The 19,027-nt window shown below is 44.9% G+C and overlaps 3 protein-coding genes across 4 annotated transcripts; 2 read left to right on the forward strand and 1 right to left on the reverse strand.

The window, feature by feature from the left end:
• Positions 1–398: 398 nt before the first annotated feature.
• LOC130189019 (uncharacterized) lies at positions 399–4,867 on the forward strand. Its single transcript, XM_056407624.1, has 7 exons — positions 399–940; positions 1,036–1,101; positions 1,185–1,326; positions 2,294–2,449; positions 2,579–2,624; positions 3,387–3,954; positions 4,144–4,867. Exons 4-7 carry the CDS (start codon positions 2,380–2,382, stop codon positions 4,288–4,290), a joined length of 831 nt encoding a protein of 276 aa, XP_056263599.1. The 5' UTR covers positions 399–940; positions 1,036–1,101; positions 1,185–1,326; positions 2,294–2,379; the 3' UTR covers positions 4,291–4,867.
• A 1,088-nt stretch (positions 4,868–5,955) lies between these two features.
• On the forward strand, positions 5,956–8,203 carry polr2f (RNA polymerase II, I and III subunit F). The gene is made up of 5 exons (XM_056407220.1): positions 5,956–6,089; positions 6,250–6,319; positions 6,456–6,586; positions 7,398–7,469; positions 7,635–8,203. Exons 1-5 carry the CDS (start codon positions 6,070–6,072, stop codon positions 7,723–7,725), a joined length of 384 nt encoding a protein of 127 aa, XP_056263195.1. The 5' UTR covers positions 5,956–6,069; the 3' UTR covers positions 7,726–8,203.
• Positions 8,204–10,327: 2,124 nt separating this feature from the next.
• Positions 10,328–18,820, reverse strand: sox10 (SRY-box transcription factor 10). Of its 2 annotated transcripts, XM_056407600.1 has the most exons (5): positions 18,744–18,820; positions 16,394–16,472; positions 15,623–16,069; positions 13,782–14,038; positions 10,328–13,679 (listed from the first exon to the last, which is right to left on the reverse strand). In XM_056407600.1, the coding sequence occupies exons 3-5, from the start codon at positions 16,063–16,065 to the stop codon at positions 12,889–12,891; spliced, it is 1,491 nt and encodes a 496-aa protein (XP_056263575.1). In that variant the 5' UTR covers positions 16,066–16,069; positions 16,394–16,472; positions 18,744–18,820; the 3' UTR covers positions 10,328–12,888. The 2 variants fall into 2 exon arrangements, with proteins under 2 accessions (XP_056263575.1, XP_056263574.1); XM_056407599.1 differs by having other exon boundaries at positions 15,623–16,472.
• Between the last annotated feature and the right edge of the window lie 207 nt (positions 18,821–19,027).

Here is a 19,027-nt window from a genome sequence, read left to right on the forward strand (position 1 = left end):
TATTTTTGTTAGAAGTTAAAACTATTCATTGATTTTCCTTTCATTTAGATTCGTATTTTATTTTTCCGCCACGCAGAGAATAGAAAGAGAAGCAGAAACCTCCACTTCCTAGTTATAGAGGCAGCAGCTCTATGTCGCCCTCTAGCGGCAGCTCTTATGCATTGCACTGAACGTGGAGCACAACAAGAAGGACTCCAGCAAGTGTCGGGACTTGATTTAAATAAATAAAAGTGTACTCCTTTTTTCATTGAATCGACTAAGAGTCACCGGGGCATCGTATATGTATGTTGTTGACGACAGTTCGCCACATTCAGAGGCAGGACCTTGCTCTCAGTTCTTGTAAAGCATGACCTGCTCACTGTCTAATCTGCTCTTCTCTGCTTAATCTCTTTGTCTCTCTTGATGGGATTACTTGGATTGTTTCCACCTTCGGTTGATCCTGAATCATCTAATTCAATCAGTGATCTTGAACTGCATTTATCTTTTTTGTCAGTGCCTTTGTGTCTGTTGTGGTCTCTGGTTATCCCTCATTCACCAAAAGGCAACTGTTTTTTGTTGTTGTTGTCACTTAATCATTCTCTTTTATTTTTCCTCTACTTTTGCTCCAGAGATTTCAGCTCCCTCTGCCATGATAATGTTTATCCAAATAACAAGACGCTGAGTCATCTCCATGGTTGCACTCGAGCCACGATGCGAGCGTGCGTCTCTCTACTATGTGTTTGGCATTTATTTACCATCACGTGCGCACACGACTTCCGTGACCTCTGTATTCACGCGACTCTTTTTCAGTCTTCCTTCATTCTCTGTTCATCTTTCCCGGCTTTTGAGATTGCAGAGAGGAAGCCGGGCATCCCTGCGTGGCTGGAACCTGAGGACATGGCTTGAGCGTCATCAGCTACTTCTTCCCAGCACCACTACTTCTTCAACAGGAAGTCTCACGGTGTGCTGAGTTCAATGTCTGTTCTAGATGCTACGTTCACAGCTGCATGCACAAACTGCGCTTCATTCTCACGTCTCCTCTTGACTTTGACGCAGGTCTCGCCACTTTCCTTAAACAGCCTCGCAAAGAGTGAAACTCCGGATGGTCTAAAACGCCTGAAGGTAAATTAAACACACGTATGTTTGCATTGGGAACACAACCCGATCTTCTTCTTCTTAGTCGCTGGTTTTCCTTCTCCTTTCAGAGCCAGACTGAACTGGGAACCAGCGGAGAAGACCGTGTATCCAACACGAGGCCATGGACGGTGTGTCATGTGTGTTTTAGGCCGGTCCACCTCACACAGAGACCTTTACTGAGGGGAAGGTAGAGCATCGAGGCTGTTTCAGGTAACGGCACCAGTCACGAGGTATAACGGCTGTTTGTTCGCTTGTTACCTTCGCATTGAAAATGCCGGAATGTTTTGATCGCCGTGTATTTATTTATTTATTTATTTGTATGCGTGTTATTCGCAAAACTCAAAAAGTATTGAACCGAATCGCATGCAATTTGGTGGGATGATTGTTTATTATCCGGGGACCAGTTGATTAGATTTTGGGATCGATCGGGTCAAAGGTCAAGGTCAAAGGTCATGAACAGGTCAAAATCTTTCGCAGAACTCAAAAAGTATTGAACCGAATCGCATGAAATTTGGTGGGATGATTGTTTATTATCCGGGGACCAGTTGATTAGATTTTGGGATCGATCGGGTCAAAGGTCAAGGTCAAAGGTCATGAACAGGTCAAATCTTCTTGAATCACATGGAATTTGGTGGGATGATTGGTTATTATCCGGGGACCATTTGATTAGATTTTGGGATCAATCGGGTCAAAGGTCAAGGTCACGGAAAGGTCAACATCTTTTTTTTACCATAGCACGATACATTTTTGTCCAATTGGCATGCAACTAATGCCAAAATGTTCATAATTCAATGCCCAATCTTGTGATATGCGAAGGTATGCGCTCTACCGAGTGCCCGTTCTAGTTTGTTGTGTTTTCTTGCTTCTTGCACTCTTGTGTGTGACTCGATCTCAATCCAGATGCTGTGCGTAGATCGAGTCACACACGAGCGTGTGTTTTAAAGTGTGTTTCAAGGGGCCACTGTGGTCATGTGGCACATCCCGGCTCACAGCTGAAGGAACCTCTCTGTGGGTGGTTTTTCTGCTGTTTTTTTGTTTATTTTTATCAAAGAATGTTCTTTTCTAGTAGGCCTACATGTGAGTTATTTAGCCACCAAAGCCAAAGGTCAGTTATAGTAGCCTATTACCTCTTTTTTGTTGTTGATCCGTTGAGAGACATTTTTCGTTTGTCTCCCAGGTGCAAAGTGTGTCGCAGAAGGAGACAAAGGGACCTCTGAGTTCTCCTCTCTGTGTGCACGGGGACAGAAGGAAGCAGTCGGCCCAATGTTGGACCCTCCTGTTGCCCTGGGACCCAAGGCCAAAGCCCCGCCCACAGACACCGCTACAGCTTCAGGTGTGAGGAAAAAAACAGCACAATCTTCTTTTTACTGAATCACATCTGTTTCGTTTTGTAACTACTCTGTGAATGTTCACGTTAAAAGAAAATGAGGGAAGATTTTCTTTTCTCTTCTTCTCCATGCAGGCAATTTATCCAATCAAAAGAAATGTTCATCCAACTCATCTCACATGTGAGTGTTCTTCAGGGTTCGTACGGTCATGGAAAACCTGGAAACGTCATGGAATTTTAAAATGGTTATTTCCAGGCCTGAAAAAGTCATGGAAAAAAAAGTCATGGATATTTTTAATATTCATATGTGCATTTACGCTGAGTTTTAAATAATGAATATGCTTCTAAAAGAATGATGCTCAGAATATCAGCCGGCATACGCTCTAATACTCTGCAAGTGAACGCACCGTAACTGAAAAGACATAAATGTTTTGTTCTTTTATTCAAACTATTGTCTCTCATTCATTTGTGTCATTTAAGGTTAAACTGTATGCTTTGGAATTCTCATTGTTACTTTAAATACTAAGTTTTCTCACTTTTTCATCTATGCAACGAGATTTAAAAAAATATTTGGTCATGGAAATTTGGTTTAAAGTCATGGAAAAGTCATGGAAATCTCTTGGGTGTGAACCCTGTTTATTAAATTCTGTATTTCTCTTGATTCTGTTAGATTTTTTTAGCATCTCTTTTCTTTTACTCAAGCTACCTCTCTTTATTCACGTTTGACAATAATACAAATACAATTCTATAAACATCTTAATCTTATGAAAAAGGAAACAAGTTTAAACTTCAAACAAATGGACGTTGGACAAATCTTAAACATCACACAAAAGAATCTTTTATAAAACCGTGATTTGATTTCTCAGAATCTGAATGATTTCCTCTGAAGGTCTTCCTCACTGTTGGAGTCGTCTTTAAGCCCACCATGTCTTCCCTCTTGTAGCACCAGCCCAACAAGAGATCGGCCTAGAGTGCAAACCAACCATCCATGGATGAACATCATCCACCCCGGACCCTGGACACGACTGCCCCCCGCTCCACCTCTGGTACCCGCTCCTCGATCCAAATCGGTCTCCTGGTACAGGCCCCGGGTGCCTCCTCCCAATCCATTCGGAGAGGAGGTGGACCAGGACGCTCCGAAAGAGCCTGCCGACCAAACCGAGGCCAGTTCAGGGAAAGGTGGCACTCGGGAAAACACATCGGGGGACGCGGATGCTGAGGTTGGTCCAAGTGAAGAATCTGCTATTGCATCTACGTCCGATGACGTGGCAGCTTCAAGTGAAGCAGCTCGAGAAACGAGTCGACTTGGATCTGATTTGGATGAAACTGGAAACGCGAAAGGTTTCCCACCGGATGAGACGGCAGCAGCAGCGGGGCTGTGTTCCTCTGCAAGAGAAGCACAGAGTCACATTTTACCCAGAAGCCTCTCTGTGTCAGCTGTCACCTCTCAAAGCCTCCTTTTGCATTTTGACTTGGCGGAGGCTGACCAGGTCGTGTCGTGTCAAAGTAAGGTATGTAAAGAGATAACCATTCATAATGAAATATAATATCAACGTTTAGGCCTCATCACGCGGTTCAGTCTTTGGGGAGTTGGAGATCTTTGTGGGGATTATTCTTTTTTTTTAATTCTTAGTTTTTCAGGAATTCTGCATAATTTTTGGAGTGTGACATATTACCGAGACATTTATGTGGCTGCGCAGGTGCAGACGGACCGGAACGCGTCCACAGTAGTGCTGCAGGTGGAGAGGAGGGAGCTGGAGAAACATCTGGAACAAAAAGGAGTGGAACTGGAGGGGAATCTGAGAGACCTCAAGAACGGTTCGGCCATTTGTTGCCGCTGGTTCTGACCCAAATGATTGACTATGTAATAGTTACATTACTATGTCATTACTGTGACATTACTATGTTGAATGTATGTTTTTTTTTCTATGAGGAACAAATACTAATGACGTGGTTCTCTCTGATTCTGAAGCTCAGAGACACAGAGCTGGTTCTTCTATAAGTAGACTGGACCAGCGCCAGGATTCTGCTCTAATTTTCTTTTCTTGAATTTTACCACCATTGTTGTTGTTGCTGTTGTTGATGTTGTGCCTTTTTTAGGACCAAGCAGCATAAGTTAGAGGGACAGGCAGAGGTGCCATAAGAAGAAATACAACTATACATCGGGGTTTCATAGGTATTTATGTTGAGAATTAACAAACTTTTATATTTTCTGATTAGGGAAAGAGGAGAAGATATGCTTTAATATCATATCTAAACTATTTGTTCATTCTTTGTTGTGACTTTTCCTCTCAATGTCTTTCTCTCCTCTCTGCTTGGGAAGAAGGCAGCAAATGTAGCCTTAGATTCTCTGAAGCACACAGTACTCGATAAAACTCTTGTGCAAAAATATTTGAAAACGCTGACTCGTGTTCTGCTGCCCATAACTGTGTTTATATCTATCTATATATATATGTATATGTATATATGTGTGTATATATATATATATTTATGTGTATATATAGGCCTATGTATATGTGTGTATATATATGTATTTGTATATATGTGTGTATATATATAGAAGGATTAAAAAAGCTAAAAAAAGTCAAAAGAAAAGTTCAACCTCGCAAAAAGTGTTATCAATGTACATGTGTTTTTACTTGCCCTGTCTCTTGTTTTACAATCTTCTTTATTTTTGTTTATGACTTGCTTGTATTTGATGAAGTATGATATATATATATATATATATATATAAAGACCACTTTCCCAAATCCATATATATATATATATATGGATTTGAGAAAGTGGTCTTTTTATATGGTATATTTTAGGTTAAAATAACTTTCTTGACATGGAAGATATGCTGTTTAAAAAAAAATGCTTGATAAAAACAACTTGTTTTATTTTCCGAATCAGTTTCATTGTTTTTGCTTTCATGTTTAATTTAATGTTTCGTTTTTTAAATGGAGAGCAGAGCTCGGAAATCCTCAAAAAAACTAGAACAAGTAATGTAATCATTCCTATTTCCTTTGTGTGAATTTCCATGATTTGTGATCCCCTGTCTGATCCCTACGTTGGATAGAATATTTTGTTTCTTGCGCAAATACGCCAAAACAGTTAATTCAGGTTCACAGTTGAGGATTTTTCTGGAGTGAAAGTTGGCCAACTCTTCAGTGTTTTTTAAAATGCTCCAAGAGCAAGTCTAATGGTAAACTAAAATCATTAAATGCATCAGCTACGTATGGTGGAAACACGTAGGGTTGTGCTCTTACGCAAACATTTATGTTATGAAGAAAAGACATACTTATTCCGAATAGTTTAGAAATCAGTCAGGTGTTCCCCTAACCGCACTATTACGAAACATATAAATACAATCTGGTTCATACAATAATAGTTTTATTTGTAATTACATTAAACCATATAATGCAAGCTCGAGATTGTTCTCAACAGCCTTTTTATTAAATGACAGTACAAGGGGAACAAAAAACAACGGTCCTCTGGAGCACCCGGAATATTCTCCAACGGACCGAGATACCGGAAGTTAAACGTTCTCGACGTTCATGTGGCTCCACGTTGACAACAAAGTGTCTCTAAACTGTTGTTATTATCCGTGATTCAGAGAATATTTACAAGCTTCAACATTAAACATGTCGGACAACGAAGACAAGTAAGTGTCGTCACACGGCAGGACGTGACGTATCGAGTCGCTCATGCGGTAAAACACGACGTGTGGCTAACGTGAACGTTAACGCGAGCTCGCTAACGTTTAGCTAGCTATGATTATGGACATGTTGTGTTTATCGTTTTGATGTCATTCATTTCTGTAGTTTCGACGACGGAGATTTTGATGAAGGCGACGAAGATGAGGGATTAGAGGACCTGGAAAACGCCGGAGATGTAAGTTCGCCGTTTAATAAAAGGACTGGCTGGTTATAGCTAGCACGTAGCTTACATTGTCTCTCCGCGTTTCCCGCCGCTGCTCTCGTCATAATGTCTGTATTTGTGTGAACCTGTTTGACTTGCTCTCGTGCAGGAGGACCGGGAGAACGTGCAGATCCTGCCCGCAGGACAGGGGCCGCAAGCCAACCTGAAGAGGATCACAACAGCGTACATGACCAAGTATGAGAGAGCCCGAGTGCTCGGGACACGAGCTCTCCAGATCGCGTGAGTGGTTCCTCTCCACGTTGACCTGCACGCTGTGTTCCGTCACCTCATTTGGGGAGGTGTACACGCCTCTAGGCTGTCTCTCTGTTGGTTCCACTGCCGTCAGGAAGAAGTTTCAGGACTATTAAACCTTGACTAACAGGCTGAGCAGCAGCTTTCCCCCCAGAGCAACTTCTTTCATCACCCCCACCCAGCTAGCACCGGACAGTGCTATGGTGGGGACCCAGATACTCATTTACATGATACATGTTCACTTTTAAGCCTGTGTTTCATTTATTTTTATTTTTTAAATATCTTGTTTTAAATTATAAATGACATGTCTTATGGTTTTTATACATGTTTTTACTGTTAATGCTATATTGACTGATGAGTCGCGAACTTAATTTCATTGTATGGTTTTTTTTACAATGACTAATCTTCCTTACCGGACCTTATTAGTCGTATAGTTGAGTTGTAACACTAAACGGTGCTGTTTGTAAAAGATGGGGAATGTACAATTGCCCATATTAATGGTATTTAGTTTAATATCTTCTGCATCAATATTGGGTATTTTGACAATGAATTATAAACTATGGTGTCCTTTTCTTAGATGGCCTGTGTGAGCCGAACCACTAGATTATAATGTAACTCCAAAGCAATCAGCTAATCAAACTTTATTAAATTATTATATACTAGTCGATACCTTTTTAATGTGATGACTACATCACCACGCTCTTAATGTATTCTAGGAGGGTTTCAGGTGTTTGGAGACCACTTTATTAGTCAGGCTCTATTTCAGTATTTACTTGACGTGTCTATCTGATCCCAACAGGATGTGCGCTCCAGTCATGGTGGAGCTGGAGGGAGAAACGGACCCCTTGCAAATAGCTATGAAAGAGCTCAAGTAGGTGATAATTATATAGTTTTATTTATCAGTAATGCTTTGTACGATTCTAAAATCACTACTTATGTAGTTTCCTTCTGTCATTATTTAGAGAGTAGGTCAATATTCTGTGATGCAGACCGTTTCTCTACTGTCCAGTGAATATTATTTGACTCCGTTCAACAGGGGCAGAAAGATCCCGATCATCATCCGCAGATACCTTCCCGATGGGAGTTATGAGGACTGGGGCTGTGACGAGCTCATCATAACTGATTAAACCACTCATCCGGTCTGAATGAGTTAATTTAATATATGCTGGTTCACTCCCACCATCATATCAGGCCAGTCAGCCACACACACCCGGAAGATTCCTCAGGCCGATCCCAGCACCGCCCACCTGTACATGCCTCAATTTGATCCGCACACACCCATTGCATCAGGTGACTGAGTCTGTGAAATATGAACATATGAAGTGTGCTCATTAGACACTTGAAGAATAATTCAAATCAAAACACTTGCATGGTTATGATCTTGTGGTCTGACTGGTAACATTTTTAGTTTCATAGTGTTGTGTAAAAAATCCAGAGTTCTTATTTACTAGTTGTGTTATACCGAAGAGCCACAAGGGGCTGACATTTACTTTGTTTTACCAAATATACCCTTGTGGTAATTTGTCCATGTTTTGTTCTGAAGAAGAGAGGTGTTTAGTGTAAAATAACTTTTATTGTTATTAATAAAAACGTTTGTTTAAATGACCATGTCTCATTCATAACACTTGTAATGATGCTATGCGCCAGCAGAGATGTGCGTGACATTATGCTTTGGGTTAATATCACAATGTCACAGGGACTTAGCCGTGTAGTTATGTAAGCCACCTGTGAGATGTTCAGGTACACTTAGGGAAAAGGGATATTAAGTTGCTCTGAACCTACAGCATGTGATGATACTGCAAAAGGATAAAATAGGTGTTGGTGCAGCTTTAGTTTTTAGTAGGATTGATTTACTAAATCTTCTCTTAAAAGTTAACATATTTCCATTTGGCTATTTCTGTTTTTAGTGTGGCAACAGGTCTGATTACTGCTGCCACATGAAACAAATCCACACTTTCCACCTGAAAGTTGTGAACACAAATACAAAATCTGCAATTCTATCGGTGATATTTTGGCACACAATCCCTCATTCAAACACATACGCACAAATACAGTCACTGTATTGTTCAGCTAAAACGGGTTGTTGCCCTGGCAGAAAGATAGAGGGGGCTGGAATCTGAGAATAGAATATACACTTTTATTAATCCCCAAGGGGAAATTAGTTCTCTGCATTTAACCCATCCTTAGTTATTAAGGAGCAGTGGGCTGCGAGCGCCCCCGAAGCAGAAGAGGGGGGGGTTCAGTGCCTTGCTCAAGGACACTTCGACTTGAAACTAATGGGGAGAGCGGGGATCGAACCCACAACCCTACGGTTGCAGGACGGATTAACAGCTTTGTTGTAGAAGAAGCTGCACGGTGATACTCCAGCCTCCGGTGGGTGGGTTACATGTTCCCCATACACTATAGAATTTCTTCCCGAGGTGAGCATCGTCTATCTCGCAAGCATTCAAACGAGGGGAATCCAGTTTGGACTGGTATCTATAATCGTGTGTAGCCACGGTCATGCTGTTAATTTCTCAAAAACTGTTCTGATCTGTGGGTCTGTTGATTGGAAGGGACAGTGCCTCAGGGGGACGCTGCTGTCCTTTCACGAGGCGGACGGGGCAGCCCATGTGACTCAGCTGCACCAACCACAGCGAGGCCACCATCAGGTCGGCCTCAACCCAGTTTAGGGTGCGACTAATATCTTCTGACTTTATCATCCATTAGTCTCCGTGTCTCTCGTGTCTTTATTTCTCTTTTCTTTTCGTCTGTCCCACATCTACTGGAGTCTGATCTGTCTTTTAACAACCTGCTGTGCTCCCGTTGACCCTGTGGTCACGCTGGACCTACACTGTTCCTGGCATGTGTGTGCATTTGATTATTGGATCTATGGACGATGACTTCTGTTGGATCACATAGCGTCTGACTTTGAGTTCTTCAGATCTTTCGATAGCAAAGTGTGTCTACGAGATTAGCTCTGCAATACCCGGGTGAAATTCTATGAGTCGGAAACACAACTAACAAGAGGCTTCATCCCTCTTGGCCCGGACTGGGCGGCGCCAGGGTCCCCGGGTTGTGCTGCTCGGAAAGCCCGGTGCTCAAAAGGCAGTGAATAAAATAAGTAACTCTACCTACGTCGTCTTTCTGGTTAACCATCTTCATTTTGGGAATGTTTTAATCCCATTACAGCTCAAACCTGAAAATGGGTTCCAGTGGAGGGGGATGAGAGGGGGAGGAGGGGGGGGGATGCAGGGTCTGTGTGAAGAGAGTATGAGAGTCCCATTGTATCCCGGTGAAGCTACAGGCCTGGCAGTTATGGGTGAGGCTCCCTCATTGCCCCGCATACCCCCCCCCCCCCCTGCTCCCCTTCAATGGCCCTCTTTGTCTTTCCAAAGTATCACACAGCTGATTAAAGAGAGGGAATTAAGAGTCAGGCTTAAAGCCGCGGCACACAGAGGAACACACATGCACGCTGTGAGGAAACACCAACCGCCGGTCACGCCCTCATCGGGGCCGGAGCGGTTCAAGTGCGTCGCAGGAGACACCGAGACACCGACAGCCGGCAGCGCACCGGGGGATGAGCGCCACACACCACCTCACCCAGCGCACAAACACACAACATGGCCGGAATATGTTCAGCATCTGGGGGATGATTGGTTGTTGACTCGTGTGTGTGTGTGTGTGTGTTGTGCTTTATTTCTGATGTGTTTTATATTGTAAGAAAATAAAAATTCAATAACTCCAAGAAGCATTTTTTGATCAAAGCAGGAATAATAGGGCTTTATTTCAAGTGAGCGTAAAAGGTCATTAGTCATCATCACATGTTTAAGGCTCCCTCTGGTGGTAGGAGTCGTGTTGCTGTGGCAACAGTTGAACATGGATGGAAACGATGAAATACTAAAATGGCAGGACCGGTCCAAAGTTGCCCTCATGTTGGGGGGAAACAACTTAACGGCACAAACACAAGCATCAAACACATATAAATACAGGTGAAAGTCGTAGCAACACATATTTCACAAGCAACAAGGATGTAAAAGTAAGTCTGCGTCTTGTGCTGGAGGAAAATAGTTAAATAGCTTTAAGCGGCGATGGAATATGAATAAAAACGAGCAGTGGTGCGTGCATATGGTTTGGATCTGCGTCCAGTAGTGATAGAGGATATTTAAGTGATATACAAGTTTTAAAAAGCAACCCAAAAAAAGATTTTTTTAGTTTTCTTTCATTTTGACCAGATGTAAAATAAGATTCTTAAGATATATAGGAAATGGGATGTGGAAAGAGAGTAGACTATAAAGACAGAGATGAAGGGAAACAACACATCATTAAAAACTACATTTACTAATTGTCTAAAAAATGTGAAACACAAAAACATGATTTAAGATAAAATACTTCTGTTTCATGTGTGTGTATTCCAGGCACATTTTGGATTTAATATTTCGGCTGGGTTCAAACGTATTTCTCCTGGAAGCTTTAATAACTCAATCTCTGGCAACTGTTTCTCAGTGTTTGCTTCTCCCACATGGAAACTCTTCAAATGCAACAACAACAACAAAGTTCACGTAACACAACTACGATCCAAAGATCTGACACTTCATAATGAATATTGATACACATTTTAAATGACACATACAGGTAAAGAAAAGGCAGGGGGCAGATGTTCAGTGAAGATAATAACAGCAATAAGAATTGAACAATATTAATACAGTTAAAAGTTAAAACAATGAAAAAAGCTTCTACCATGTATTGTATGACAGATTTTGAGTAGGGATACACGATGTGGATTTTTCTTTCTTTCCAGCTGATAACCGATAATTATCTGCTTCTCAAGCCCGATGCCAACAACATCAACCGATAAGTTCACATTTTTGTATTTTTAAAAAGGAAGTTCATAACCTGTATTTGTATTATGCACACCTGAGTGAAAGAAAGATAAGATGGATGATTTAATATTCCAAAGTGCTGACATGACCAAATCTAGCTGTCAGCGCTGGTCAGTTAACACAAAACAGTTCGGACTCTTCCAATGTTCTCTCTCTCTCTTTTCTAGTAAAGTACATCCAAAAACTTGGATTGCATAACTTAATATGGGCTCAATTTATATATATCATGAGCAGAGTAATACATAATTATATGAATGTTTCATTATCGGCTGATCCATAATTGCGACCGTGGTCATTAAAAATGGGTCATGCAGGTATAAATAGAAACGTTTCTTTTCATGAATGTTCTTCATGAATGTGTTAGTTGCTAATAAAAATCATCACACTCAGTGCCATTGTTTAAAAAAGAAAGAAACAAAAGTAGCTTTTGACACTAATAAGGCTTTTACAATAAGTCACATTGTAAAAAGTGTCGACCGCTAATGTCACGTCGGGAGGAACGTCTGTTAATCGCTTCCTTTCTTCAAGTCTCAAAACTTTGGTCGTTTTTACAAACATCTCAAATCTGTATGCGTCAGTAAACGTACATTTGTAATTTCAAGTACATCGTATATAAACTATCCTGATAATAATCAGCAATCATACTTTTTTTTTTTAAATTAAGAAATCCTCGACATAGTTTTATGGCATTTTGCTTCCATGCGACAGCACAATAATTTGAATTAATTAATTAAGGACAAAATGTGCCTCGACAGAATAAGTGTTTGTTGCATTCTTTTGTAAAAAAAAATACAATTTAATATCTGTTTTATGAAAGGTCAAATCTTGCCGGAGGAGCAAACGGGCCACGGCCAAATAGTTTGGCACTTCTTGTACCAAAAAAAAAGAAGATAAAAAGTAACCGATTTCACATCGGATGAATTTGTCTCCGTCTCAGTCACACCCGTGACAAAAAAGATCAAAGTCTTGCTAATTCTCAATGTGCACCGTTCTCTGTTGCTACGGGCCCCCTGGTGTCCTGTGGGAGGAGGGGGGGCGTAGCCCACCAAGAGCCGACAGGGACACGCGGTCCTGAACCACCTGTGAACGCTGTCCCTCCCGTCGCTCTCTAACCGGAAGCCCTGCGCGGCGGGCGTGAAGTGAGCCAGTCTGTCACTACCGCACCGAGTGGCCCGAATAATCAACCGCGCCTTCAAAGCACCCTCCTCCAAGCTCATCCAAGGGCTCCGACAACTCTTCTGGGCAGGGGCAGGAGAGGGTTTCTCCCCTCCTGCCTCCCCTGCCGACTCCCCCGGTGCCCCCCCAGACCCCCCAGCCCAGACCACTTTTACCACCGCTGCCACTAACACTGCCGCCGTGGCCGCCGCTCCTCCTCAGGTCTGTCGTGGGGCCTGAACCCGCACCAGTGCTCTCTGGTCTCGTTGTCTGTCATGGCCGCGACAGCGTCGTGTAGATGGGCTGTTCCCAGTGCGTGGGGCTGTGCGACTGCGGCATGCTGGCCGGGTCGGTGATGGCGGTGTACAGGGGCCTCTGGGAGGGCCCCATGTAAGAGAAGGCAGAGTACAGGCCAGAGGCCTGGCCGGAGTGAGCGTAATACGACCCCGAGGCCTGGTGGTCGGCGTAATCTGCAAACTGAGCCCTGGAGGCCAGCGAGGGGAAGGCAGAGCTGTAGTGAGGGAGGCTGAGGGGGGTGTAGGTCACGTGGGAACCTACCGAGGCTGCCTCTGCAAAGTGACCCCCGGTGCCCCCGGCTTCACTCTTGATCTGGGCTTTGGAGGGGTCGGAGCCCAGAGAGGGCCCGTGGTGCTGCAGCGGCTGCTGCTGCTGCTGCTTGGAGAGCCAGGCGGCCGAGTGTCCGCTGGCCGCCGCCAGAGCTGAGGAGATGCCGTAGGTGTAAGGAGACGCCGGGGAAGGCGTAGCAGCCGCTCCCGCCCCAGCGCTCTGCCCGACCCCCGGGTGTCCATTTGGGGGAAGGTACTGGTCAAACTCGTTGACATCAAAAGGCTCCAGGTTGGCCATCACCTCGTGGCTCATCTCACCGATGTCCACGTTACCAAAGTCGATGTGAGGCTTACCGGAGCCCGGAGCGCCGGAGCCTCCCTCCGCTCCCATTGCACCCCGCAGGCCCCCGTTCCCAGCACACTCCCGCTTTCCATCCCCCACCTTCCCAGCGTGAGGCTCGGTCTTGGGAGTGGTGGGCGGGGTGGGAGGACTGTGACCTGTGGAGACACGAGGGAACATGGAGTTACAATGTCCAGCTGTGTCCAGACCGATCAGAGCGACAGGAACAGTGTCAGTGAGGTGTGAGTGCTGCGGCCCACCTGCAGCGTGAGGCTGGTGCCCATCGGCCAGAGGGGACCTGGCCGTCCGAATGAGGGACACATCCAGTTGGAGGCCCTTGTAGTGGGACTGGCCGACCTCACCCTCCGAATGGCCGTCGGCCTCGCTCCCGGAACCGAGCTTCCCGCTTTTGCGGCGTCGCGGCTGGTACTTGTAGTCCGGGTAGTCCTTCTTGTGCTGCTTCCTCAGCCTCTCCGCCTCCTCGATGAAGGGCCGCTTGTCACTGTCGTTAAGGAGCCTTGGGTGAAAGGAAAAGACGGGAGCAGATTGTTTAAAGAAGAGAAGAAAAGTCTCAACGCTGCTTTTTCCTCCTATTCTACACAATAATGCAAAAGGTGTGTAGAGATGTCGATCACATGGTCACTTTGGTATTTGACAAATAAGTTATACTGAATCATTTTCTTTAAATGCACATTGAGGTTAAATCTTTATGGCTTCATATTGTGGGGGAAGAATCAAAATAATACCAACACTATGTATCTGGGCCAAATGGATCCTTCACAGATAACAGCAATGTGCTCGGCAGCAATAAGTGCTGATCAATACATTACGGGGCTGATCAATACATTACGGTGCTGATCAATACATTACGCTTCCTCCACTACGTCTGCATGGCCATATCTGCTGGACAGTAATGAAATAATACCAAAAGATGCATCACGTCCATTAACCAATCACGCCTGAGCCCAAGGTCAAGTCTTCATCTCGTATTTAACCTCTCGGACCTTCTTGACGGATAATAGTGATGTTGTTGTTGTTGTTGATGTGTGAGATGACAGACACGGGAAGGTCTGATAAAACTTCAAGAGGCAACGCTGATGCCTGATGCTCGAGCATTCACTCAACGCCATAAAATAATTCCAAATTGAGATTAAACTGAAAATGTTGACGTCCACTTTTTTTTCATTTCAGGGGTTCAAACCCCTGCGTGCCTCAAATGTGTGCAAAGAGCATTCCCTGGATTCCCTCGGGAGCCGTTAACTTCAGCTACACGGCCAGTAAGTGAACGGTGTGTGACATCTGGAATATGTGACAGTAAAACACACAAATACTCCTCAACTGGTGAGCTGTGTTGAAACTCTTATTTTGTATATATGCAGTTTATGTATACGTTGTAACTCAATTACAGGATAACATTTAGCAAAAATCCTACGAGGGAGTGTTGGCATGTCTTGCTACATGCACCCATGAACAAGGCCTCATCTATGTCTTAAGAAAATACAATAAATAATAAGAGAAAAAAACTAAAACATGACTGAAACCAAATGGTCACAGGAGAAAGTTAAAGCTTGTTGGATAATTATCATAATTGTAGGAGAACTAAAAAGAGCCTATTGATAAACATAATAAATAATGGGGCCTGCATGTGCAGAATAACATTCAGTGTCCTTGAAAAGTTTATTTTCTGTAAAAGTGAACACACTCCTGTCTGAAGTTGGCCTGAAGGAAAATCCATGCAAGAGATGATAGTCTACAAACAAAAGAAAAGAGAAGTGAAGAAAACATTGGGGGGGTTTTAGGTTTTTTGTAATCAACTGATTCTGATTTTTAGAAAGTCTTTTGATTATTGGGGGAATATTCAACATCAGCTGACTGTGGTGATACTTCTTAGAAAGTATTTTGGTTATTGGGGGAATATACAACAATATTGCATTGACTCTGATATCACTCGCTTGGTGACACTGACCTTTTCCTGGAGCCATGACCCCTGACCCCCACCCTAAGCCCCCCCCCCCCCACTACTGTCCTGCCTAAACCGTGTGAGCCTCAGCGGCCATGACAGTGATGTGACAACATGCGGACTACATCGCGGCCGCCTCACCTCCACAGCTTCCCCAGGGTCTTGCTGAGCTCCGCGTTGTGCAGGTGCGGGTGCTGGTCGGCCAGTTTCCTCCGCGCCGCCTGCGCCCACACCATGAAGGCGTTCATGGGCCTCTTCACGTGCGGCTTGTTCTTGCTTCCGGAGTTCACGCGCACGGGCATGGGCACGAGGGTCCAGTCGTAGCAGTTGAGCACCTGGCTCACCGCGTCACGGATTCCCGCGGCGAAGTGGTCTTCCTCGTCCTCGGATTTGATGGACGAGCAGCCCGCTGCCGAGTCGTCCAGACCCGCCAGCTGCGGCTGCTGCCGCCCGTGGAGAGGCGAGTCCCCCCCGCCGGCCGCACCGGAAGAGTGGCCCGGTGACAGGGAGCGAGTGTCGTCCGACATCCCGGACATCCCGGGACTGAGGTCAACGTCCGACATGCTCTGCTCCTCTCTAGACATCTTCCTAGACACACACAAATCCCCCAGGTGGGCAGAGGATGCGAGGTGTGTTCCTAAATGCTCAGCTCTACCTGCCGGGTCCCTGCTGCTGCTGCTGTTCGTCCCTACAGTGACGCGCGGAGTGTCGGCTGATCTGTCGGATCTGTCCCTCTGGCCCAAGTTATAATATAAACTGCCAGTCCGTCTCTACTCTCAGCCTCCGTTGCAAAACTCTGTGAGGATTCCACATTAAAGTTCTTTCCATCCGTAATGTTGGTATCATAGGTGACTCAGTGCGCACCTTGGACCCCAGTTTACCTGCTAAAGCACAACCGTGCGCCAAACTCACCCAGTCTCACTTCCCTCCTGACTTCCCCTTCACGCTCTCTCCTCCGTTTGTCCCGCGGTTGGAATCCAACAGTGAGGACCTGAAACAGCAGAATGATGCGCAGCGTCAGTTCTCAGCCACATGAGGGGAAAGGCCCCCACGTCACGAGGCACCGCGCACCAACACATGAAGTGTGGCAGCTCGGAGCGGCGACATGTTTTATGTTGGTGCTTTTAAAACATCATGTGAAGACCTCATTTGGGGAAATATGTTGACTTCTTTTCACAATGTCTCTCTCTCTCTCCCCATTACGGTCATAAAACATCCGACTGGGCCTAAAAAAAGGATTGTCCCACCCCATGTTCCCTCGATAAATAGTACCCATTGTGTGCCATGTCCCCGTATTGCCTCCACCTTTCACTCCACTATTTACAACTCCCGCACACACAGGATCTTTGAGTGTTGGAGACATGTTCATGCGCACAACATAACAACTCCATATGTTGAGAAACAAATCTGAGTCTCAAAATAAGAACGTATGGTTTATTTGCAGAGGTCCGGCTCCTGTGCAGACCCCCCCCCCCCCCCCGCTTTCCCTCTTGCCTCCCAAACACACCTTACTGTTTAAGGTTTAGCAGTTATTCCAAGCTCCCCGGAGAGGGAGTGTTGGAATGATATGAGGCCGCAGCAGCACAGACCTCGGATTGATGCTCTGCATGTTCTTGGATAAACATGGCCTGGCGCTGGAAATATACACCCCGTGTGTGTGTTAGACACACTGTGTTTGTGAAACAGGGGCAGGTCTATCGGCGGGGAGCAAAATGTGTCCTTGTTTTGCCCATTAAATCAACACCCGGCCTCGAACTTTACGTCCTAAATCAGCGAACTTCCTGTGAACCGGCAACACACGCACACACACACACACACACACACACACACACACAAAAACACACACACAGCCCGCTGGTTTGTTTTCTGCTCTGGCGTCACGAGGCTGGAAAATATAGATCTCGCTTCACGTCCAGCGACATTACGAAATATAGCTCGTCACGGGCAGGTTAATTGTGTGTGCGCGCGCGTGTGTGTGTGTGTGTGTGTGTGTGTTGAGGGGGGGGGATACAATACTTTTATATTTGAGGAAAAAGGTTCGCCCACGGAAAATAACTGTCAGAGAATGTGCGTATATGTGCCTTTCAATTGTAACAAACACATTTTTTAAGCCAATTAAATGACAGAGTTGCGGTCGTGTTTTGACGTGTCGTATCAATTCCCCGCCGAGGCGCGTGCACAGCTTCTCCATCTGTCCGAGGCGCATTGAGAGCCACCTGCTCAGCAAGGCCTCCTCACAGACTGCAGAGCCCCGGCCGCGCAACGTCGTGGTAAAAAGGCACCAAACGCCTCGTTGCGCGCGTTTGCGCGACGCGCTGTTCGCTCGTTATGGTTACTGTTATGAATGAAAGGAAATAAGCAAATAGCAATGATCCAGAATCCACTGACGGGTTAGTGGTCAATTCTAAAGGCCTCAGATTAACAAACAAGCCAGTAAAGCACTCAGCAGTGCAGGTGTGATATTTAAAGAGTTGTAAAGCCCTTAAATCGTGCTTGCTTATTAATTAACATAACTGAGCACATTTACTGTGCGTAATGATTTCCGGTTGTGTGAACTCATTATCAACTTGCAAGTTGGCCTTAATTTGCTTGTTCGTAAACTTTTTTCTTTCTTTTTTTACAATTAGTTTTACAACAGCTTGGATTTCAAGTGTCTTCTGGTCCACACAGCAAAGACACAACAGGAAAGAATAAACCGGCACAAGTCGCAATTAAACTATGACCACAATTATCCTATTGTCCATCTGCACCAAAGTCCATGTCAATAATGTCTGTTTATAGTTTTTTAGTTCTTGCAACTTCTAGTCGTTGTCTTAAACAGACTGTTAGTGTGTCCTGTGTTAGTAGGAATTTGTTTATGTTGTCAACAAAGACTGTCCAAACTCATAACGACCAACAATATACGAAAATGAAACCCAGCAAACTAAAACAGGAGCACTTGTTGCACTGACACAATTCATCATGACAGGATTCCCCGCGACGGCGATTATCACGCGCATAATAATAATCCACGCCAAACGCCTGATTCTTAAAGCTCGTCGTGGTTTGTTCTACACAGAGACTTAAAGGACGAACACCAACAGCTAAACACCAGTCCTAAAGCTCGCGGAGAGGTCTTCATGGTTCTCATGGTTGATTCTTTGGTTCTAAGACGACATGAGTTCCTCTCCGCGCCCCCGACGAGAAGAGACGTGCACATCGCGGTGAGCGCGTCAGCCACCAGCAGCAGAGAGAAAAGAGTTGGAAATGCTAAGCGCCTTACTTCAGTAATGAGAAAAGGAGGTCGCCGGTTTAGCACGAGAATCCGTGAGTTCCCGAGTTTCCAAAGTGACGCTCGCTCCCGAGCCCCCTCGCTCGCGCGGCCCGAGTATGAATGCCTGCTCTGTGTGTCGGTACCGGGGCTTAAAGAGCTCCTTGTACGAGGCTGAGGGGAGGGGGAAAAAAGAAGAAAAAAAAGATGGGGAGGAAAATCTTAAAGGAGCCGTACGCATGCATGCATGGAGATATCTGATTGGTTACCCCCCCCCCCCTCGTTCTCTCTCCATC

This window comes from Pseudoliparis swirei, chromosome 23 (assembly GCF_029220125.1).
Source record: "Pseudoliparis swirei isolate HS2019 ecotype Mariana Trench chromosome 23, NWPU_hadal_v1, whole genome shotgun sequence".
NCBI lineage: Eukaryota > Metazoa > Chordata > Actinopteri > Perciformes > Liparidae > Pseudoliparis > Pseudoliparis swirei.